The following is a 24,612-nucleotide window of genomic DNA, read 5'->3' as shown; positions in this document are numbered from 1 at the left end:
AAAAGCACACACACACACACACACACACAAATTCTGATAATGTGACTTCACAACTATTCTGAGGAATATATGACTCAAAAGCTAAACCTTTCATAGTTCTACTGCAATTTAGGCCAGGACACAAACAGAATGAAAAAAAAAAACCTATGTATTGATATGTAAAGATCTCCAAGAAAAATTCCTAAGAGAAAAAGAGAATAGAATAGAGGTGTTAGAGAAAGCATGTGTGCTTTGCATGTATGCACACACAATCACACACAAAAATAAAAGAATACAAGAAGAGAGGAAGGTTGGGATTGGGTGGAGAGGAGAGAGGATTGTAAGCAAGATTTGCCATTGAATGCCTTTTAAATATTAATACCCTATTGAACTATGTGAATATACTACCTATTCAAAAATTTAGAAATAAATAAAATGGTAAAATTGCTCTTAACTGAAAGGCCAATTCCAGGTTTTACTGAAGTCTAAAATGAAGTCATATTATTTTTAAAAAGCCATAATTTAGGGGTTGGAGAGATGGCTCAGTGGTTAAGAGCACTGGCTGCTGTTGCATAGGACCTGGGTTCAGTTCCCAGCACCCACATGATGGCTAGCAATCATTTGTAACTCCAGTTCTAGGGGATTTGATGTTCTCTGCTGACCTCTGCAGGCACTGTATGACACGACTTCATTTGCACACATTCAGACAATACACTAATATGCATAAAATAAAAATATTTTAAAACACCATAATTTATTGGTGGATAATTGATCTTATTTTTATAGGTAGGTATAACTTGATTGATATCTGATGAATTAATAGAATTCTTTTCATTTCCATCCCCCCCCCAGGTTATCTGGGTGTTTACATGTATAATGTCCATCATTCTGGGACTGGACCTGGGTTTGCTAGCTGGTCTTTTATTTGGATTATTGACTGTGGTCCTGAGAGTTCAGTTGTAAGTACTAAAAAAAAAAATCCAGATTTCTTGTGGACATGATTATAATTATATATTTTATATATATATATTGAAAGACTCTATGAACTATAGACATATTTTACAAGTGTTATATTTACTCTTCAAAATAATCTTATGAATAGGTTTGATTAGTCTTATTCTACAAGTTTGAGAAAGTTTACACTCAGAAAGGTTAAGGATCTTTCCTAAAGCTTTCAGTTACTAACCGGCAGAGCTAGATTTGCAGATGCAGCTCACTCCCAAATCTACCCACTTAAGTCACATGTTCCACTGCGTGCTCTCCTTTGGTCATGGTAAAACTTCAAGACATGTGGTTCAGCCAAAGACTGAACTTACTTTGCAGCTTCTTGTTTAAGTCAGATGAGGTAGAAGATGGACTGGGCACCAGGGACAGGACAAAACAACTCAAATACATTCTAGCTCATTTTATTTTTTTGAAGCTAGCAATCAGTTATACAACTGAAAACTTTACAACAATTGATTTCAACCAGGATTCATTCAAGTATGAGAAATTAGGCCCCTACTCAATTATGCGAAGTGAGTATGATTAGTTTGTATGCTTACGGAAAGCAGCAGAGTCATGAGTCATACAATGGGCAACAGCCCATGAGCACAGATAAGTCAAGCCAAAGGCAAGTTATTTGTTGGTGGTGGTGTTGACTCCTGAGAGGCTTTAGGTATGTATCTTCGTAGAGCCTAGTAGAAACACATTCCTCTCCACCTCCTCAGTTCTTTCTAGACTTCTGGCCTCTTCTGTGTCTGGGCTTGGCTAGTGAAGGAAGGAGAAACCTGGAAAGCAACCAACATATAAACCTTAGCTTAGCATGGGCTCACCTCTCCTATCCCACTAAACCAGCTCTCCTTGCTCTTCCTACCTACCACAGCGTGAACAGTACCTATCCAAAAGGCCTGTGGCAGTTTGCCTCAGCACCCCAGTAGCCCAGGGTCTAGAAAAAGTACATTAGCTTTTGAGTGCCCAGTTTGCTTATAGAAGTAACTCACTGTCCTTAGAAGACTCTGCCTCCCATGCTGAATTTACCTCAGTGTCTATTTTTTTGTATGTAAGTCTGGTTGAAAGGGAAGATTTTTGGAGAGAAAGACTAACATGTGCTTTAAGTTAAAAATCAGCACATTACAAGGCAAGGGAAAATTGGTAGTACCTTTTAGCCTCTGGTTTGGTAACCGGGTTTTTAGCCAACAAAAAGCAGTATCCTCCACAGTATTTCATTTCCAGTAATTATAATACTGATCCAGAGAGCACAATGCTGAAAGGACCCTAAACAGATAGTCTTTCTTCAGGAGCTAAACATAGCACATACCACCAGTCACAGCTGAAGAAACGTGGAATTTATCTAATTGCATCAGGAACAGGAAATCAGCAGTCTGCTTGACAAGCAGGCCTTATTTCTGGTTCTCTGAGGCTGCTGTTTTGAAAAAAGAAACTAATCTGATACTTGCAGACTCCCCATACTTCAGGAAGCTGCCATAAGTAACAAATAAGAGGCAGGCCCCAAAGACCCATAGGTTAAAGACATGGCTGTGATGTCCTTTACCTCCCCACCTTCTCTAATTTCTCTGAACCTCATTTTACTCAAAAATAAAAACCAGGATAATACTGCTGGCTGCTCAGTTATGGCCGGGCTTCAAAAAGATTTAACATGCAAGAACGCTCTGTGCTTCTATAAATTGTTAGGCACATGAAAGTGCTCGTTTTCTCTCTCAGCCATCAGAAGAGAGTCACAGTTCCTCCTTCTCCACTTCCCCACAAACACCAGCTGTTCATTTCAGAGTCAGATACAGGAAAATGTCATCTACAATAAAGACAGTGCAAAACACCAGAATGATGGTCTCTTTCATAGCTGTTATTTCTTAACTTTTTAGTCAAAAACAAAACAAAACAAAACAAAAAACTATTGTGAAAAAAAAATCCTGGCCAGGTGCGGTGGTGCACGCCTTTAATCCCAGCACTCAGGAGGCAGGGGCAGGCGGATCTCTGTGAGTTTGAGGCCAGCCTGGTCTCCATAGTGAATCCAGGACAGCTGGGGCTACAGGGAGACCCCATCTCGAAAAGACCAAAAAAAAAATCCTGATGTTCATTTTCCTTCTTTTAGTCCTTCATCAAATGGCCTTGGACGTATCCCCAACACTGATATCTACAGAGGTATCACACATTACAAAAACGTAAGTGCTGTTTTAAGACACTTGCTGGAGTGGTTGATTAGTCTGGAATTCAAGGAGCCCTGGAACTCGCTAGTCTGTTAGGTACAAGCCAGGAAAACATCTGTTGGGAAGGGCCATCAGCCTACTGGAAATGTCTTAAGAACTTTTGGTTCTACGTGCTTTTTCCCATAAATTGATTAGATAAATTTTGTCCATGCCAGTTGAATGCCATTTTAATATAAAAATCATTATGAAGGATTTAGATACAATAGACATTAGATTACTCCAGATGCTTAATTAAAATTATATTTCCCTGTGTCATTCTTAACTTTTATGAAATTACCTAAAGTCTGCAAATTTTCTTCAGTTTTTTAAATATTTATTATTTTTTTATGTGTATGAGTGTATTGCCTGCATGTATGTGAGTGCACCCATGTTGTGCAGTGCTGTGGAGGTCAGAAGAGGGCGTAGGAGTCCCCTGGAACTGGAGTAAAGGATGGTTTGTGGGTGCTGGGAATCAAACCCAGGCCCTCTGCAAGAGCAGTCAGTGCTCTTAACTGCTGAGCCATCTCTCCAGCCCCTTCACTCAGTTTAAAAAATTTTTTATTTATTATGTGTATGAGTGTACTGTCTGCGTGTAGGTAAGTGCACCTGTGTAGTGCAATGCCCATGGAGAACAGAAGAGGGTGCTAGATCCCCTGGAACTGTCGTTTTGGTCAGTTGTTAACTGCCATGTGGGTGCTGGGATTTGAACCTGAGTCTTTTGCAAGAGCAGTCAGTGCTCTTAACTGCTGATCCATCTCTCCAGCTCCTCTTCACTCAGTTTTAACAAGATGTTTTTCCAATTCTGTCACCAAGGCTTTAATGTAATTCTTTATTATTGGAATTGGAAGAAATAATATATGATACAGGAAATGAGAAACAAAGAAATTGACCATACACTGATAGTCAGATACCACTTGCAAGTAAAACTGCTTAGTGACTAGTAACCACTAGGGAAACAAAAATGAAAGAGCAGAGGAACTAAGTTAAGAAAGCACAAATTTAGCTTTAAAAAAGTGAATATATATTACATAATACAATGAACTACATATATTTTTAATGTGAATCCTAGGAAGCTACAGTCTGATTTTAAAGGTAATATTAAAAATATTATTAATAAAAAGATTATTGTACACTGAACCTGGAATTCCAGTAGCTGCTACTTCATTTATTTCACAATTTTTCTGTTATGTTCAGCCAAATGCCATGCAGAGAGAAAAAAATCAGGCTACATGGAACATGCTGAGGCCACAGCTTTCCTGTAGGAGCAGATGTGAGAATCCAGTTGCCATTTGTAAACCAGACTGTAGACGAGATACACACCTACATAAAACAATGGCATTGTTCAGTCTGTTGGCTCCTAGGCAGAGAACCCTAGCCTGAGTTTGGAAGCTCTGGATTATAGTGTGTCTTGGTGACTTTGCCCAAGTCACTCAACCTCTCCAGGCCCAGGTACTCTCCTATGATGGGGCTGTGATCCTTAAGACCATAAGCATCTATGATTCTGTAGGATCCACTTTTGGAATGGTCACTGTGTGTCAGGGTACAAACAAGCAAAAAACCACCAGAGAAAATTTCTGAACTATCTTCCATCCTCCTCCACACTTGACTCCCTCGATTGTGCCCTTTTTTTCCCCCTTACTCAAGAAAATTTTAGCAAAATCAAGAAAGTCATTGGTGTGACCTAAAGACCAATCGTGTATTTGAACCAGTTTCTTTATATGGATAACAGCAGCCTTTAATTTGGCCTGTGGAATTCTGGAAGCCTGATTTCTTGCCCCATAATTCCCCATAACTGGGAAGAGCCTGGAGTGCTGCTGCCCAGCTCTCTGGGTAACTGTGGTTCTAGTCCTTGCAGACCAGGTAGAAATTCAGGTGCATATGTGAGGTGTGGATTTGCTTAACCTCAATCTTTTTTAAAATGGCAGCTTGAAGAGCCCGAAGGAGTGAAGATTCTGAGATTTTCTAGTCCCATTTTTTATGGCAATGTTGATGGTTTTAAAAAATGTGTTAAGTCCACAGTAAGTATTTTATGTTTTTTTAACTTATTTTCAGATTTCATTCATTTATGGGGTGCCAACTAGGAATAAAGTCTTATGTGCGGTTTCCTTTGTGTGGGCTATTAAAAATTATATTGTGGTGGGGTATAGCGATGCAAACCTATTAAGACCAGCAGTTGAAAGAGCAGCAGGAAAGTTGCTGTAAGTTTGAGGCCAGCCTTGTTTATATAAGTTTCAGGCCATTCAGGGTTGTCTCACAAAAACAAAATAAATATAAGACAAGTATATCATGACATCTGTATTCCCAAATAACCTACAATTTGGGGAGAGGATAAAAAACAGATTCTCACTTTATTGGGGTTTTATCCTATATGTTAAAACCTAGGAAGCAACAGCTGCTGGGAAAATGCTAGAGATGAATTCATATAAAATTTAAATTCGATTGACAGAGACAGAGGAATTTGGGGTTGGTGCACAGGTGGCTGGCGTTAAGGGAAGCGGGAGGTGGAGTCGCCTCCAGCTTGGTGGCTCCCCCCACAAAAGGTAGAAGGTTGGAACTGCAGGGTTTTCTAGAGGCTATGTGAAGTGTGCTGGCAGATAAGGAAAAGCTAGCTGCCTTTCAGAACCAGACATTGGATACAACTATGCACAACAATGCCTCAGCTTAAAGGATTTTATTTGGAAAAATAGTTTCATTCATAAAAATACATATTTTTATGATACACATTGGATTTATTACTTTAAGCATTAAAAATTTAAGCATTAAAATTAGAAGGGGTGGCGAGATGGCTCAGCAATTAAGAGTGATTACTGCTCTATCAAAGGAAAGGAGCTCATAAACACCTGCAACTCCAGGTCCAAGAGATCTGGTGTTCCTTCTGGTCTCCTTGGGCACCGGTGCACACGTGTACACATCCACACATGTATCAATAAAAAAAATTTAAATAAAAAGAGCTGGGCGTGGTGGCACACACCTTTAATCCCAGCACTTGGGAGGCAGAGGCAGGCGGATCTCTGTGAGTTCGAGGCCAGCCTGGTCTACATAGAGAGTTCCAGGACAGCTGGGCCTTCAGGGAGATCCTGTTTCAAAAAAGACCAAAATAAAAAAATAAAAGATCCAGTTTAGTTGCAGAAATCTGGTGAGAAGAGGGCAGTCTGCCAGGGGTTTAGGAAGTATGTGAGCTGAGAGAGGGTGGGAACAGTGCAGTGGGGAAGGGTCATCCTGCCGGAGTAAAGAGTAAAAAGCAACAAAGCAACACCCAGGTAGGCCTGCTACTATGCTATGCTATGAACTTGGAATTTGCTCCTGGATAGGTGTCTTCCTGTTTCCACCGCAAACTAACTAACTAAACTCAGAGGAATACTAATGGATTTTGCCCAGACAAAGGGGCTCTATGACATCCAGGAAATTTGGAAAACACTTTAGAACTAAAAAGGTTGTTATTATTTTGATATTTTGTCTTTTTCCCTAGTGTCTAGTGGAGCAGATGCCTGGCAGAGAAGAGGGTCTACTCCCCAAAACCTCGCAATTTCTTTTCTGACAGGAGGTCTCTAGTATCTTTTAGAAGTAACCATTCAGATAATAATTGCAAGTAAATACTGGGAACCAAACGGTTTAAGTAACTTGATATTTATTTCCAAAGGTTGGATTTGATGCCATTAGAGTATATAATAAGAGGCTAAAAGCACTGAGGAGAATACAGAAACTCATCAAAAAAGGACAATTAAGGGCAACAAAGGTGAGGCAACATCTTTCTTCCCCCCAGGGTCTTTCATTTCTCTGATGAAAGCAGCCAGACGGTCTAAAATTCAGCCTATTCCCTTTGGTACCCAGATGTGTATGAGCAGTTAACAATACATGTCAGAGACCTGCTAAACTGTTCTGTAGGCTGTGGGAAAAGGATAGGGTTCAATGAGACCTGCAGAGCTCCCTGGAAACATAGGGTTGTTGATGATTACATGGTGCTCCCCCCCCCCACGAACAGCATCTATATTCATTTTTAAGCATTTTTTTTTTGGTCTTTTTGAGACAGGGTCTCCCTGTAGCCCCAGCTGTCCTGGAATTTACTATGTAGACCAGGCTGGCCTTGAACTCACAAAGATCCGCCTGCCTCTGCCTCCCAAGTGCTGGGATTAAGCATTATTTTTACCAAAAAGAACAAAGTAAGTACAAATTCAATGCCAGAAAATCGCAAAAGTTCATAAACTTTTATAACGATTAGCTTTCACTCAGATTTTCCTGCCAGTATTCTCTCCTGGCAAAGTTTCACAATCTCCCAGAAATCAAGTTTCTTGGCTCCTTGTTCTTCCATTTTCTTCCTAGAGAACATCAAAGTTTGGATGGGGGTAAAAGTCATTCCTTAAGTGTTCATTGCCTTGATGTTTCTGTTTTCTGAAGAATGCTCTGTGAAGGACTTTAGAAGTTTGAGATGAATTGTTGAAAGACATTTCAAATCACTGGAAATTAAGTTGGTGGTATTTTCTTTGTTAGAATGGCATCGTAAGTGATGTTGGCTCGTCAAATAATGCTTTTGAGCCTGATGAGGATCTTGAAGATCCAGAAGAACTAGATATTCCAACCAAGGAAATTGAGATTCAAGTGGACTGGAACTCGGAACTCCCAGTCAAAGTAAATGTCCCTAAAGTGCCAATCCACAGTCTGGTGCTTGATTGTGGAGCTGTATCTTTCCTGGACGTCGTTGGAGTGAGGTCACTGAGAATGGTAAGGCTTTGGTTCTTTTTTTTATTTTATCTTATTTTATGTGTATGCGTGCATTGCCTGCTTTGTAGGTTAAGTGCACCCGTGTCATGCAATGCCCGTGGGGGACAGGAAAGGCTGTCAGATTCCCTGGAACTGGAGTTATAGACAGTTGTTAGCTGCCATGTGGGTTCTAGGATTCGAACCCAGGTCTTCTGAAAGAACAACCAATGTTCTTAACCACTGAGCCATCTCTCCAGCCCCTGGCTTTGGTTCTTTTAACTACAGATTTGGGGCTTTGGTGATGGTATGGGTCACTCAGCTTTGTGAAAGGAAAAATTCACAGGTTTTGTAATTTTTCGTGTGTGTGTGTGTGTGTGTGTGTGTAGTGTATGTGTGTGTGTGTGTGTGTGTGTGTGTGTGTATAAATGTATTGCCTGCATGTACTTAAGTGAACCTGTGTTGTGCATTGCCCACAAAAGACAGAAGAAAGTGTCAGGTTCCCCTGGAACTGGAGTTACAGATGGTTGCTATCTAGGCACCATGTGGGTGCTAGGAATTGGACCTGGGTCTTCTGCAAGAGCAGCCAGTGCTCTAACCACGGAGCAACCTCTCCAGCCCTGTGGTTGTTTTTTTTCAATAGAGCACAAGCTCTGGAGCCAGGCTACCTGAGGCAAATCCTGCCTCTACCACCATGAACAAATTGCTTAAGCTGCTTGTGTCTCTGTTTCTTCATTTGTAGTATAGGCATAATGATGGTAGTTACTTCACAGGTATTATGAAGATCTAATAAGCTAATGAATATAAGGAATATAGAAGAGTGTGTGGCACACAGACATCCTTAGACATATTAACACTTAGTATGCTTAATTCTACTGAGAATATAAATGGAACAGGAAAACTATATAGTTTGTGTTAAGCATTGTATTCTACTTATAGAAACAGCAGCAGGATATGAAACACCAGGTAAATGAAAGGACTAGATAACTCAGGTATTGTTAAGAAACTAGGGCAGGCAGCAGGTCAGGTGTCCAGGAAGTCAGGGCAAGATCTGAGCCACAAGCAGTATAGAAGCATCCATAGAATTAGAAAGTAGTTACACGATCTCATGTTAATCATTCAGAGGCTAAATGTGCACTAATCATTCCACTTAGAGCAAGGGACCAGTGACGAGGCAGCCACAGTTTCCACACTCATGAGACCAAGTCATCTAGAGGGGAGGGCAAACATTAAATAACTTTACAAGTAACACTGTATTAGGTGCTTCAAAGTACTTTAAATAGGGTGTTACCCAAAATGTCAAGTTTAGATGAAACTTCAGAGGGGTATCAAGGGGGTCAGACAGAAAAGGTCAGCAGGGTAAGGCACCAACAATCAGACATAATGATATGAAACAGACTCCTGAGGTTTAGCTTAGCTGAGGGCTACCACTGCAAGGGCAGAAAAAGATGCCAGGGTGTGGGTGCTAGGTAGGTAATGTAGGCTAGTAACTGTACTTGGCAAGAGTGTGAGAATATGCTACAAGATTCTATTTTCTTAGCAGTCTCGTTAGCTCATTTGAGAACACACGCTGGTTCTTTGTTCATTTTGCTACGTGTGTTGACTCAGACCCATTGTAGATTGTTTATTGGCCAATGTATTTAATGACTTTGTAGAGTCCTAATGTAATTTATTGTCAGAGTATTCCCATGCTTAAATAGTTGTAATATCATAATGGCAATTACTATGTATGGTTCATAGACCTACTGTATTGACTTAAAAATTAAACTTAACAGTGAACACTGTTCACACTTACTTTTAAATATTAGAAAAATCTTATGTATCCCTTTATCCCTTTCCCAATTTCTCCCAATAGAAACATGGTGTGAAACTATAGCACAAAATTACAATCAGGATACTGACATTGGTACATTTAAAATAGAGACCTTGATATTTAGGTCAGTTTGTACTTTCTGAATATATTGGTCATATCCATATCCACAACCCTTTTGTTCAGATGAACTATGTTTTCTTCTATAATTGGCAAGGGCTATTTGAAAGTCTACATACTCTCTTCTTTCATACAAATATTTATTGAGCACTTCTGTGCAATAAAGTGCTGTGCCACAATGGATGTTTTCTTTCTTTAGAGAAATTGTATGTATCCCCTTGTCCCTTTCTCACTTTCTCCCACTAGAAACACAGTGTAAAACTATAACACAAAATTTCAATCAAGATACTGACACTGGTACATTTAAAACAGAGACAGGGTCTTGCTATGTATTCCCTGATAATCTTAAATTTACTAAATAGCCCTGGCTGGCCTTGATCTCACAATCCTCTTGCCTCAGCCCCTGAATGCTAAGCTACTTTACCTGGCTTGCCATGTCTGAAGATACTCTCTTTTCAGCCTTACAGACAGCATCATGGCAGGCTAAAAATCTCTATGGTTTTTCCAGTAAAAAATGTGTGATTTTTTGAAAGTCTTGATTAACCAAGGAAATATTGACATTTCTCCTGAACAAGTAATTAAATATAATTGAATTCTTTTCTACTTTTAGATTGTCAAAGAATTTCAAAGAATTGATGTGAATGTATACTTTGCTTTGCTTCAAGGTAAATGCATATATGCATATCTAACTTTCCCCATTTCTCCTACCTTGGAATGGTATATGATGCATGGGAGTCTTCCAAAACTAAAAGCAAGTTTTAAAAAATCATGTTGTATGGGGGTATAGAATGCTAAGGAAATTTGTCATCTGTTCACTTTTAAGTATATAGTTAATCTAGTACCATGAATTGTATTCACAATGCCATATAATCATTATTTACTATTTCCAAAATTTTTCATTATACAAACAACTCTGTACCAATGAAACAATAACTCTAACAGCATTTTTGAACTTTGGAAGCTATTACTTCCAATTTGTGCCACAGAGCTGGCAATGTATAAAAACTTATTTCCTGTTAGTGGCTTTGGGTCAGTATGGGGAAATTGTTTGGGGGAAGAGCAGAACTATAGATGACTTAGATCCCTTGGAACAGGAGGAATCCCAAGGGTATAAGTCTCTGTGTCTGTCTGTAAATGGAGGAAAGTGCTGGTATGTAGGCTGAGTTCTGAGATGGGGATGAGAGCCTGAGATGAGGGTTCTTGCACAAGTGGTTGAGGAAGTGAGGAAAGAGGGATACAGCAGGTGAGGAAGCTGGTTAAGCACATGGTTCCAGAAGTTTTGCCTATGATTCTTGATTACACAAGGAGTCCTACAGCAGGGGCAGTTATTTAAGGCCTTGCCTTTACACCCTCATCTCTCAGTCAACAGATTCGGGCCACCAATGTGGGTTGGTGGAGTCTGAGAAGGGCACCACTGTGAACCAACAGCCAGGCTCACAGCAGCTGGGGGATGGAAACACTGGCTTGGCAAAATGTCACCAAGGCAGTCTACAAGCAATTGTGGGATAACCATTCTGTGTGCTGCTGGACAAGAAAGTCAGTCACTTTAGTGCAGGGTCACATTTTATAACAAGATAAAAACTAATGAAGGCACTATAAAAACTCAATATTCTTTGATTTTACTAAAATGATTTTTCTAGCAACTAAATATTCTGTCTTTCCTTGGCAGATCATGTGATAGAAAAGATGGAGCAATGTGGTTTCTTTGATGATAACATTAAAAAGGACAAATTCTTTTTGACTGTTCATGATGCTATACTCTATCTTCAGAACCAGGTTAAATCACAAGAGGGCCAAGATTCCCTTCTAGAAACGGTAAATATTTAACCTATCTATCCAACTCTCCTCTGAAACCCAGCTCAACTGCTGGATTTTAGGTGATGTGTTTAACTTTTCAGAGATTATTTCTCATCACTGAAATGGGAATAAAACCATGTAACTTGCTGGGAAGATTCAAGGTCTAAGTAAAATAGTTTCTAGGAAGGTACTTGGTATGGTCCAAGACATAATTCTGCAATGTGTAGGTTTTCTGATAAGTGTGGGCATTGGGTATAATGCTTCTCTAGAAGAGAGCACTGAATCATGGATTTTTTTTTTGACTCGTGTATATAGATGTAGTATAAATTACAGCGATCTGGAAATCCTTGAATTGTAGTCTTAAGATGATTAGTTCATAAGAGATCTTTGAAAAGAAAAAAAAATATATAGGAGTTGGGGAGATGACTCAGAGGGTAAAGTCCTTGATATACAAGTGGAGGGATAGATCCCCCAATACCCATGTTAAAAAAGCAAAACAAAACTCCCCTCCCCCAAAACAAAACAAAACTGGGTTTGGTGGTATATGTCTGTTACCCTAGTGCTAGAGAGTGAAAAGTGGTGGCATCCTAGGGCTCACTGGCCAGCTAATCTAGCCCAAACAGCTCTAGATACAGTGAGAGGCCCTGTCTCAAAAAATAAGGTGGAAAGTGATAGAAGAAGACATCCTGATGTCAGCCTCTGGCCTCCATACATGCTCAAATGGTCAAGTACGTACACACACACACACACACACACACACACACACACACACACGCACACACACAAATTTAATAAAAAAAAAATTAAAAAAAGAAAAAGGAGGGGCTGGAGAGATGGCTCAGCAGTTAGGAGCACTGGCTGTTCTTGCAGTGGACTCAGGTTCAATTCCCAGAACCCACGTGGTAGCTAACAACTATCTGTAGCTCCAGTTCCAGGGCATCCAAATCCAATGCTTTCTTCTGACCTCCGTGCCACTGCATGACACAGGTGTATTTATGTGTATGCAGGCAATACTTTCATACACATAAAATAAAAAATTGTAAAATAAAAGTCCCATGTAAACTTACCACCTTTTTTTGAATCCAACATTTTTCTAACACATAGATTAAAAACAAATCTGGCTCACATATCTTTAAAAGGACCCCACATTAAAGGTAAACAAAACCATGAAAATAGTTGTTCAGTTTTTGAACACCCATTCTGATCTAATATCTTAGGCAATGAATGGCATAAAATTCACTGAGAAAGAGTGTACGCAGTACATTAGATTCAATTTTATTTGCAATCAGTAAGGCATTAAGTGGCTGGGACAGATTTTTATTTTTACTCTGAGTATGTCAGCTGGCATATAAAGGAATACTTGTAGAGTGGGCTGACCATTACTGGTGCCAGTGAAGTCAGGAACCTTACCTGTCTGTCTCCTCAGGATCTAGTTGTAGTAAACAACCATTAGCCTTCCCTAGGGGTTTTCCTTCTCTTCAGGAAGAGTCATTTGTATATTAAGGATGTTGTAGATGCAGAGATCTATCCTTCTACTTTACTACCATAGGCACGATCCCAGAACAGTCATATTTTTTTTTTCTTTGGTCTTTTTGAGACAGGGTCTCCCTGTAGCCCCAGCTGTCCTGGAACTCCCTATGTGGACCAGGCTGGCCTTGAACTCACAGAGATCTGCCTGCCTCTGCCTCCCTAGTGCTGGGATTAAAGGTGTGTGCCACCACGCCCGGCAACAGTCATAATTTGTAGTTACACCTAACCCCTACCTCTCTAACACAATAAGATCATTTGAATGGGGACTTAGCCTTGGTATATACTTGGTCTTGCTTTAGAGATGTCTTTCATCATGCATAAGACAAAGTCAAGTTGTTGATGATCTCCTCTGTGGAGAGAATTAGATGATATATTGCCCCTAAGAGCAGAACTTTCCTTAATAGTCAACTCCTCCTTCAAGAAAATTAATTTCTATCCAAGGTAAGTTGGACTCTATATTGTCCTGTCACCAGCCCTCCACGGTGTGATCAGTGTGCTCGAAACTGTACTGAGTGCTCCTGACTTTGCTGTCAGAAGACAAGCACTACTGACTGCTTGGGTGGAGGCAGTGTGGGGTGCCTTGTTAAGAGGCACACACTTCAGAGGTCAAAGAGAGCAGTAAAGGAGATTAAACAAGGGAGAACTGTGCCAGGATACCAGAATGTGAAAAAATGGTGCAGGGAAAATCCCAAGATGAAATGCAAAAGAACCAGAAATCTGAAGAGGATTCTGAAGTCTATAGGTCACAGAGAGAAGCACTAGCAAAACTATTATAATAGCATGCTATTATATTTCCAATAAATGCTGTGTGTTCTCTTTGTCAAGATCACGCTCATTCAAGACTGTAAAGATCCTCTTGAATTAATGGAAGCAGAAATGACTGAGGAAGAACTTGATGTCCAGGATGAGGTATGATTACTCTTTTCTCCTGAAAAAAGGATTTGGATGAAATCTTGAGTAATGCAAGCAGTGAACAGTTTTAAGAACTATCCAGGGAAAAATTTTTTTAAATTATGAAAGGAGACAGTTGCCAGGAGGGAGAGTCAATCTAAGAATGGGACTCTTGGTAGGTTGACCAGGCTCTAGTGATGGACCCACACCAAAGGACATTTGGGACACAAATGTGACTTTATAGGCTATGTGTGTGTGTGTGTGTGTGTGTGTGTGTGTGTGTGTACATGTACACACTTAAGTGTATGTACACTTAAGTATGGAGTACATGAAATTGGGCAGGGGTATTCAGTATATTGTATGAAATTCCAAAAAGTTCAATAAAAAAAAAAAGAAAAAACAAAAACAATAATCCTGAAAGGACAGTTTCATAGGAGGGGAAAATGAAAACAGGAAAGTTCCTTTGGAGATGTTAGGGGAGGATAGGCAGAGAATTCTGTGGAGAAAAGGTAATAGTAGAATGAAAATCGCAAGCCTGGTGTCTTGGCCCAGCAGCTAAGTCATCACTTCCAGTTTTTATGAAGCCCTGGGTTTGATATTCAGAATAAACTGGGCACATGTAATCCCAATACTTTGGGATGGAGGCAGGAAGATAAGAAGTTGAAGGTTATCCTCAGCTACATAGGGAATTCGAGGCCATTCTGGGCTACAGAACTTGTTCTAAAAAACAAAACAAGAAAACATCTCAGGAACTTAAGTAGCTACCACATCATGGACTAATTTACTGATGCCCACATAAAAGGACCATTCAGGTACAGCTTCTGAGGTGCTGAAACAGTGTAGCACAGTGGTCTCAAGGGTCTGGGATTTGAAACCACAAAGACCTGAGGGCTAGGCCTCAATCTGGTTCTTACTGGCTCTTCAGCTAACTGAACCTTGTTTCATTTCAGTATCCGCATGTAAAATAGAGATAATAATACCAGAGTGATGAAAATTAAAGGATGTACGAGAAGTAACAAGAGTGGTGCTTTGTACACAGTGCTTAAGAAACAGCAATTATTGCTTTACATAAATCTAGCTCAAGCGTGATGGGCATCAAAACTGCCTTCCCTGTTTTTATTGTGATGATGCACATCTGAGTAAAACTAAGCAACCAATATTATAAAAACATATTTGTTAGAAGATAATGTAGACCTGAAGAGAATTCAGTTGGGGTATTTTATTTCCCTTTTCTTCCACAGGCTATGCGCAGACTTGCTTCCTGAAAGCAGGCTCAGGAGATCACTATCATGAAGGACTGCAAGACAGAATTTTCCTATTGATATATGTCATTCTATGCAAGCATTTTCTGCACTGACTATTTCTTTGCACTTAAAGACATTCTTTTTTCTTCTACATTTAAAAAAATCCAAAGATTTTTAAAAAACTTCTTGGACATTACATGAAAAGCATTATTTATGTGCTTTATGCAGAAAACTAACAGCTTAGCTCTAAAGTACAGTTAGGAGATTTAGCAATGACTGGACCGTGCTGATGTTATCACACTCCACTGCTCCCCCAGGACAATACTGCTATCAGTGTCCACAAGGGGACCAATCGATCTGTTAATTTGCACTAAATGTTGACCCAACAGCCTTTATGGACAGGTGAGCCAGGAGGCGAAAGGAAAGATCGTTCTTTGACTGACATCAAAATCCATGTGCTGCATTGATTACAGTGTAAATGGTGAAATACAATTATTAATGCACTTATCAAAAAAGTCATTATGGGAAATAAAGTTTTAAAAATGCAAGTTTGGTCACTCCCTAATAATGAAGTATTACTATCTGTGATCAGATAAATAATCAGAATTCAGGATCTCTTTCATGCTAAAAATGGTTCACTTAAAAAGTACTGAACTGAGCTAATATATTTTAAAATCACCGAGGCAGAGAAGTAAAGCAATTAAGATTGCAAGGCTTATAGAATCCATTGTCCAGTATAAGTACAGACCACAAAAGAAAATATCTGATAAGCTCTAATTTTAAAATGTAGTTTTAACTTATCTTAGTGTATAGAAGTAGTCCTTATGTGGTGGTAGATACAGATTTGACTACTTATGATCTGACATGAAAGTCAGGTTTGATGGTGCTGAGGCAAGAGGATCAAGAGTTCATGGCTTGAGGGCTGGAGAGATGGCTTAGTGGTTAAAAGCACTGACTGCTCTTGCAGAGGACCAAGGTTGGTTCCCAGCAACAACTACCCATAACTCCAGTTGCAGGGGATCCCACATCCTCTTCTGGCCTCAGCACTGCACCCTTGAGTGCACTAACACACATGCATATAGGTGAAACACTCATACACATGAAAATAGATTTTTAAAAATATTTTAAAAATTCTAACAGAAGATGAATTTGAGCAAAACTCATTTTAATGTAAGACCACAGAGATAAAAACGAACTTGTCCATGTAATATAGTATATACAGTAAGTAACCTGTAATGGAATTCTATCCACTTTCAAAATGATCTAAAAAGTAAAATATTCATAGTAGTCTGTGTTTAAAATAAGCTTTTGAGGGGCTGGAGAGATGGCACAGTGGTTAAGAGCACTGACTGCTCTTGTAGAGGACCCAGGTTCGATTCCCAGCACCCACATGGCAGCTATAAACTGTCCTTAACTCCAGTTCCAGGGGAATCTGAAACCCTCTTCTGACCTCAGCAGCATTGCACGACATGGGGGCACTCACATACATGAAGGCAATACACTCATACACATAAAATAAAAATAATATTATTTTTTTAAAAGCTTTTGAAGACAAAGCATTCTAAATGAAGTCAACATGAAAATGAAAAAAAAAATCAGTTTGGAATGTATAGATTGAAAAAAAAAATTTTAAACCTGTATTTTAAGCCAGAAAATTTCGTATCTTTTTTTACTTAATCTTTTCTGAGTCAACATTTTTTAGGTATCCATCTAACACATAGACTTTGGTTTTATGTACTAAGCCTATATAATTTATACTAGAGTGAAACTGTACTTCATTTCTAGAGAAAAACAAGGACTCAGGCCCTTAGTTGAGATGTTCTCCCTGACAGAACTACATGTCCTTTTGGCACAGATGTGTGGAATTCCTAGATGTGCTTGGTATCCAAAGGCATAACATACTATCTCTGGTTTCTTCTTAAATACAATCAGAAACCATGTGGTCAACTTCTGAAGTAAGGTGATCAAGTAGCTTATCAAGGCAGTTGACCCTGATTCTGGCTGCATCTCATCAGGGCATACCAGAATTTAAATGCCATCTCAGTTTCATAGTGATCATATCTCTAAAGAGTGAATGCAATAGTCTTGCAGAAAATGGATGAATACCTCTGTTCAAAAGAGGAAAGATGTACTGCTCTTTTTTTTTCTTAAAGGAAATACTAAAGTTCCACTTAGAGTCTTGTAGCTAGAGTCTTGGGTCCATTGTGACTGTAGACTTGTTTCACAAGTATTCTCTAGGAATACTGTCTCTACTGTGCATTTTATGAATAAAAAGCATATTGTATATTCTGTATTGTCTATGGAAACTTACTTGAAATTAAATCTGTCTTTTGTTATATTTCTAACCTATAGGATCCCAGGATTATATATGAGATTCAATAACAAGTGAAAAACAAAATTAACACACATAAATTTGGAAATATTTATAGACCTTATTTAATACATGTAAACTTGCCTTTTTGTTTTTGTTTTGGAGATTTCTTCTTTGAGACAGGGTCTAGGCTGGCCTCAAATTAGTGACACTCTTGCCTCAGACCCCTCAGTGCTGTACTTACAGTGTGCACTATCACATCAGGCTCTAATGTTACCTTTCACACTACCCAGTCATGTCCTTTTGAGAAAAGCTATCATACAATTTCTACATCCTACATCCCCAGCTCACTTCTGCTCATTACTCATTATTTGGATATATTCTTAATCCACTTTCATTTGTGTGTATGTGATTTCAATTTGTAGATTTATCAGTGCAATAAACAATGTTCCTCACAGATCTCTTAGTTAACTTTTACATTTCTCACTCAAATAGTTCCAGATTATTCTGTAGAATAGCTTTCATTATTTTAAGCAGACTTTTCATTCTAGTACAACATACGTATAAAAACCATACAGACTATAATGTACTGCTTGGAGGATTTTCACAATAAAGTACATCCCAGTTAGCCCACACCCATATTACCACGTGAAACATAACTAGCTCCCAGAAGCCCTCCCATATTACCCCCAGCTACTGCCCCCAGTGATAGCTGTCTTTCTTTTTTTTTAAAAAAAAAATTTTTATTTTATGTGTATGAGTGTATTGCTGGCATGCAGGTAGGTGCATTTGTATGGTGCAGTGTCCAAGGAGGTCAGAAGGTGTCAGACTCCCCTAGAATTGGAGTTACAGATGGTTGTGAGCTGCCATGTGGGTGCTGGGAATCGAACCTAGGCCCTCTGCAAATGCAGGCAGTGCTCTTAACCACTGAGCCATCTCTTCAGCCTCAAGCTGTCTTTATTTCTAAAACCTTTTTTTCTTCTTTTCTCCTCTCTCCCTCCCTCCCTCCCTCCTTCCCTTTCTTCCTTTCTCTGGCTATATGGCTAAGGCTATCCTTGAACCTGTGATCTTCCTTTCTTGAGTGCTAGGACTACAGTGAACATCACCATACCTACTAAAATATGTTTTATTTGAGCTACAATAAATATAATTCAATTATTCCATTTTCCCCTTATTTGTGTTTGTCTCACTTTGGTGTTATAATCCTAGGAATCATCTGTTTTGGCACCAGCAACCATTCGCTGATTCTCCCTGTTACATAGTATTCCACTGTCCAAATATTTATCCATCCAATTACGTATGGTTGTTTGTGCTGTGTGTAGTTTTGATTTTCACGAATGGTGTTGCTGTGAACATTCTTGTGAGTATTCTTCCATGTTCCAGAAATGCTGGGTGCCCTCATTGGGCACTTAGATCTACAAGATGAGAGTCAATGAAACTAAAGTTATTCTGTATCTGTATCAGGCAAGTTATATGAAGAAAGTTTGGTTTCAGTTATAACAGGACATATTTACCATGTAAGCAATACAATAAACAATGAAATTCCAGGTACATGCAGTTTAATTACACGAACTCTGCTCTACCAGCAAGCCACATAATGGTGTCTACTGGAGGAGAAAAATAGAAATAGTGAGGGGAGGAAGAAAGTCAGAGGTACAAAAAAAGAGTGAAAAAGTGAGACCCACAATGGAGAAAATGACACCCAAGGAGAGAAATAAGGGAGAATCAACAACAACAACAAAAAGAGCAAAGAGAAAAGCCAGAGTAAACAGTGCAGGGAAGAAGACAGATGAGGAGGAAGTGGAAAGGAATAATGTAATTTGATAGCAGGCAGAACGATTTCAGTATTAGCACATCCTTAAGAACTCACAGAAGTGAGGAAGACTCTCCTGATCTACATCATACAATCTCCTGGTTCTTGGTCCTCCCTCTTCCCATAACAGTCATTGCCTTCTAGTATGTTATATAATTCTCTTACACTATTTCTCTTCCTGCCTCTTCCCCATGCTAGAACATAAGCCCTACTCTATTAGAGTTCTTAATTTTGTTCCTGGACATATCCCAAGCACTTAGAAGAATAAGAAGTGCCTACGCACACTGGATATTCAATAAGTACTTACAGATGACTAAGTGGCAGTTAGTGACACTAAGGCCAATATAGTTTTTAAATGGCAGTCTTCCAAGACAGTGTTTTCTGAGCTTTCAGGATTATTGTTAATCTCTACTACAACTCAACTGCTTGCTTACTGGTTTCCAAAAAAGGGCCAAGGATTGACTTTGATGCTAACAGAGAGAGCATCCTTCTGTCAAGTAACTGAAGACCTTAACCCATTTTGAATATGCTGACTAAGGTACCCTGCTCCATCCTTTTCTTCAAGAATATTATTCAGCCTGGACATAGAAGTACTATTTTTGCTTAAGATGTTGCAGATTCAAGTTCACTCACTATGCATTGTTGTAGATGAAGTGCTCCAGTACTGAGACCCCTCTTCCCTAATTTAAACTACTTTATACTGAAATAATTACAAATTCATAGAAATTTGCAAAGACATTTCCAAGCACCCTTCACCATTTTCCCAAATGTGAACATCTTGCAAAACTACAGTACAATACTACAATACAAAATCCAGGAAATTAGATACAGCCTATTCATGTTTTACTAGTTATATGTGCACTTACTTCTGTGTCTATAGCTTAATGCAATTTTATCCCAGGTATAGATTCATATAACCACTACTATAATTGAGAAATTTAATTGTATCATCAGCACAAGACTCAGCTTCTGAGGGTCCCCTTAAAAAGCACCCCAGATGCAGAGTACCTTGTCCTATTATATCACCTTTAGATTTCTGACTGAACAAGGGCAATTGCAGTCCGAGGAGTACTTCTGATACTAAATTTCTATGGTCAAGGTAAGCTGAGCACTTCCACTGCTACTGTAGACTCATTTGTAGTGACTTCCAGGGAACCTCCAAGGTGAAAGTACTCTTCATTGCAATAGTTTCTGCTCACTACCATAACAAGCATAAGGCGCTCTAGACACAAAAACAAGAGCATCTAAAAGTCACTCTTTAGATGTGAAATTATGTTAGGAGTCACTCTAGATGTCCTTGGTCAATTGGTGAGACTCGGTAAGGCTTTTGATTTAGAATGCTATCTTCTGAGTCCAATAGCCATCACCAGAACTATTGGGACTACTTGCAAGAGCCCCTCAAGACTGCTTGCTGATTGTTATGTTTCCTCATAAGAGGGAGTGATGGATTAGTGGACCCTCACTTGAGACTCTGACCATACCCTCCCACTCTGCCCACCTTTGTATGCAATTCTGCACTTAACTGCCTGGCCTTGTGATCTGGGGAGTCGCTAGAAAATGTAAGCTGTGAAAAGTTAACTAAAGTTGGAGGGGAAGGAAGTAGTCATCCATGCTGATGTAACACTTTCAAGTTTTCTGGGGTCACTCAGTCTTGTAAGTAATCCCTCACCCATGCTCTGTAAGTAAATAAGCTCAATGGTTCCCCAAGTTGGACTCTGGTGGACTAATATATCAATTTGTTGTTGGGGACTTATACAGAGGGAGTAGATGTTTGTTTACATCTCCCAGGGAAGGAATTCTAGCAACAGCTTTCATTATTACTAGCATTATTATTATTTTACTATTATTTTGTTTGTTTTTGAGATACAGTCTCCCTATAGTTCTAGATGGCCTGGAACTCATTATGTAGATCATGCTGGCCTCAATCTCAAAAGAAATCCCACCGGCTTCTGCCTCTTGAGTGCTGGGATTAAAGGCATATGTCATTATGCCCAGTTTATTTTCTTTTTAAGTTTTTACTTTGTGTTTTATGTGCATGCCTGGTGCCCAAGGAGTCCTGGAGAGGGCATCCGATGCCCTGGAACTGGAGCTGTGGGCAGTTTTGAGCCACCATGTGGGTTCTGGGAACTGAACCCAGTTCCTCTGTAAGAGTAGCAGTGCTCTTAACCACTGAGCCATCTCTCCAGCCCCTAACAACAGCTTTCTTCAAGGAACTTGTGACCTGTATGACATTGCCCAACACTTGGGACTGGTTCTCTCTGAATGTTGACTTTTAGGGGCAGGGACCTCAGAAGCAACAGTGCCTGAATTTCAAAGTAACTCCCCTGAATTTCCAGTAACAGTAGGACAGGACTACTACGAGACTTGTTGAGTCCATGCCCTTTACCCAAGAAGCTCCCAGGTGAGTCAGGGAAGGAAGTAGTGAGAAAAGCTGGAGGTGGACTGGAGCCAGATAAATGGGGCCTTATATACTGCATTAGGAGCTTGGATGCTAATCTCTAGTCTGGTAAGAGATAAAGGCAAAAATGGCGGGGTTACATTACCTGGATAATCCAATCAGCTGACCTGGGTACCTAGAAACAGATTCAGGTGAAATTAAAGTAGAGAAGAATGAGGTTTTTGTTTTTATTCCACAGAGAGAGTAAGAAATGAAAGAAGACACACTAGCTTTTGTGATTTAGAAAGAAAAGTCTTGTTCCACAGATGAGATTGTTTCCATAGTTTATCCTTTTAGGATAATCTTAGTATTATATATAATTATATGAAGCCTTACTTTATGATCAGGTAAAGAAATACATGCTATTTTAAAACATATAAGGCAGAGGTAGATACTGATTTGAAATGGAGTTACTATATCCTTATAAATACTTTTTCCTATGTGGGAGCTTGGATTCTACTGTCTTTTTGTGGTTTTACTTGCTTGTAAAAAAGGAACATTCAGTTTCTAAAACAAAGAGGTGATTGCTTTTCTGTTTAAGCCAGTTATTAAATGTCTGTGGAAAAATAACAAGCTTTGGCAAATGAGGGCTCTGTGCTTGCTGTCACCTCTCCTAAGGAACGAAAGGGCTTGAAACTTTGGGACTGCTGCTGTTCTCCATATCTAAGGGAGACAGCTAGCCATGCAGTGTGAGGACATTTGGGCTAAAGATCTACCCGGGTCGGGGGGATGTGGAGATGAATTTTTGTCTGCTTAAGTACTTCAAGCTACTTCTCTTTTTGTTTCATCTGCCTCTCCCCATCCCGTGATGGGGCACTAGTTTTTCCATTAGTTCTCCATTCATTCATTCATCAAACCTTTACTCTGTACCTATTTTATAGCTGGTCCAGGACTAGAGGCTGGGCACCCAGAGAATGGTAAACAAAACAGACATACTCTCTGTTCTAATGAAATTTATAGTTTAATGTGAGAAATGATCAATAAAGAAGCAAACATACCCATAAACACAGTCCTCTTGCATTGGTTTCAGGATCCTTGTAGACACCAAAGTCCAGATGCTCAAGTTTCCTATAAAATGGTGTAATGTTTGTATATAACCAACACACATCCTTTTATATACTTCTAGTTTTTACTTTTTTTTGAGACCCCTGCTGAGCACCTTGAGCTGGAGCTCCTCCTGTGCTTTGGCTTCCTAAGTGCTGGGATTACAGGTGTAAACCATACCTGCAAGTCCTATATACTTTAAATCATCCCTGTATTAACTATAATACCTAATACAATGTACATGCTATAAAAATAGTTATACTATATTGCTTAGGGAATACTGACAGGAAAAGTATACATAGGTTTGATGCAGATGCAATTTTTGTCAGACATTTAAAAAATTTTAATTGACATATAATTTTATATATCTATGAAGTACAGTACAAAATTTTAGTATGTATAAACAATGCGTAACAATCAAATCTTGGCAAATGGTACAGTCATCACTTCAAACACTTACTGCTTCTTTGTGTTGGGAATATTCAAGTTCTTCAAATGGGCTGCAGTTAGCTCAGTAGTATAGTGCTTACCTAGCAAACACAAGGCTCTGGGTTCAATCCCTGACATTGCAAATACGAAACAAACAAATGTATAAGTTCTTCCTTGAAATAATATAATGAATTAATTGCTGTCAACCATAGTTATCCTACTGTATGATGTCAAATTTTCAAATATTTTCCACCTGTGATTCATTAAATCCATGGATGCAGAAGCCATGGATGTAGAGGCCTTCGAAGGTAACACATGGAGGCAATTCTAGAATACAAAAGCTTGACACATGTCCTCAGAGGAATGTTAATGAGAAGAATTAGCATGTACAGGGCTGGGGATTTTTTAAAATATGTTTTATTATTTTTATTTTATGTATATGAGTGTTATGTCTGCATGTATGTAAGTGCACCTGTGATGTGCTGTGGTCACCGGCTGTGGCTGCTTTCCTCTGGATATGGCCGCTCTCCTGCTCTCTTAGCTCCTCCTATCAGTTGTCCGATCCAGACCCCAGGGCTGGTGAGGAGTCTGTGCCAGCATTGCTGCATTCAGATGCAGGAGACCAGGTTCAGTGACACAGATCTGCTTTATTGCAGGAAGGCACAAGCTTATATAGGGGTAGTGGTCCAATCAGAGCACAGCAAGTAGGATGCCTCATTAGCATACTGTGTTTCAGATTACAGAGCCTGGATTCCTGGAAACCACATGACCCTGACTGTTGCAATATCTAAGTGTTGCAATTGTGGATTCCAAGGGTGGTGATTAGGAAGTGGTGAGCTCTAGGCATCAGTCTCATGATCTGCCAATGGGAGCAAATGTCACAAGGCGTTTCTTGTGGATCCAGGGGTCGGCCGTTACCTCAGGCCTGCTGTATGGCTGTCAATAAGACTTTCACCCTAGGCTCAAGCCTGTCTCCCACATCTCCCCTTTTTTTATTTTAAAAGGTGAGGTATAGTTTAAAATATATAGCATATTGGTATCAGTCCAGATACATTCAAAGCAAAGTAGAATGGCTCAGGGGGTCATTGTATCAAGAGCGCCCTCCCTCAAGATAGTGAGCTTCCTCTAGAGCAGGCTGGGCCAACTCCATGCCAACCAGTGGGAGTCGAGGTTCTTTGCCTTGGCATTGTTGTCCCCACCTCAAGGGTCACCCAACATTATGGACTGTGCCTGTCTTAGGTTGTCCCATCTTTTGGGATCTTGCCCGTCGCTGACTACCAGCCCTCGAAGGGTGAGTCCCTTGGTATGGTCCGGCAGAAGGAGAGGG

General features: G+C 39.6%; 1 protein-coding gene across 1 annotated transcript in view; it reads left to right on the top strand.

Annotated features, from left to right (window-relative positions):
• The window catches only part of Slc26a4 (solute carrier family 26 member 4), a 49,708-nt gene extending 34,320 nt beyond the window's left edge, over nt 1–15,388 (top strand). The window contains exons 12-20 of the mRNA XM_008830719.2: nt 832–938; nt 3,071–3,140; nt 5,090–5,182; nt 6,805–6,900; nt 7,653–7,883; nt 10,400–10,454; nt 11,459–11,604; nt 13,942–14,025; nt 15,249–15,388. Of these exons, the coding sequence (XP_008828941.1) occupies nt 832–938; nt 3,071–3,140; nt 5,090–5,182; nt 6,805–6,900; nt 7,653–7,883; nt 10,400–10,454; nt 11,459–11,604; nt 13,942–14,025; nt 15,249–15,272 (906 nt within the window). The 3' untranslated portion in view covers nt 15,273–15,388. The remainder of the gene's footprint in view (nt 1–831; nt 939–3,070; nt 3,141–5,089; nt 5,183–6,804; nt 6,901–7,652; nt 7,884–10,399; nt 10,455–11,458; nt 11,605–13,941; nt 14,026–15,248) is intronic.
• Nucleotides 15,389–24,612: the final 9,224 nt, after the last annotated feature.

Source organism: Nannospalax galili, unplaced genomic scaffold (genome assembly GCF_000622305.1).
Source record: "Nannospalax galili isolate Female #2095 unplaced genomic scaffold, S.galili_v1.0 scaffold312, whole genome shotgun sequence".
Lineage (NCBI taxonomy): Eukaryota > Metazoa > Chordata > Mammalia > Rodentia > Spalacidae > Nannospalax > Nannospalax galili.
The sequence above is the reverse complement of the archived record's forward strand: the minus strand, read 5'-3'. Positions and strand labels throughout refer to the sequence as shown.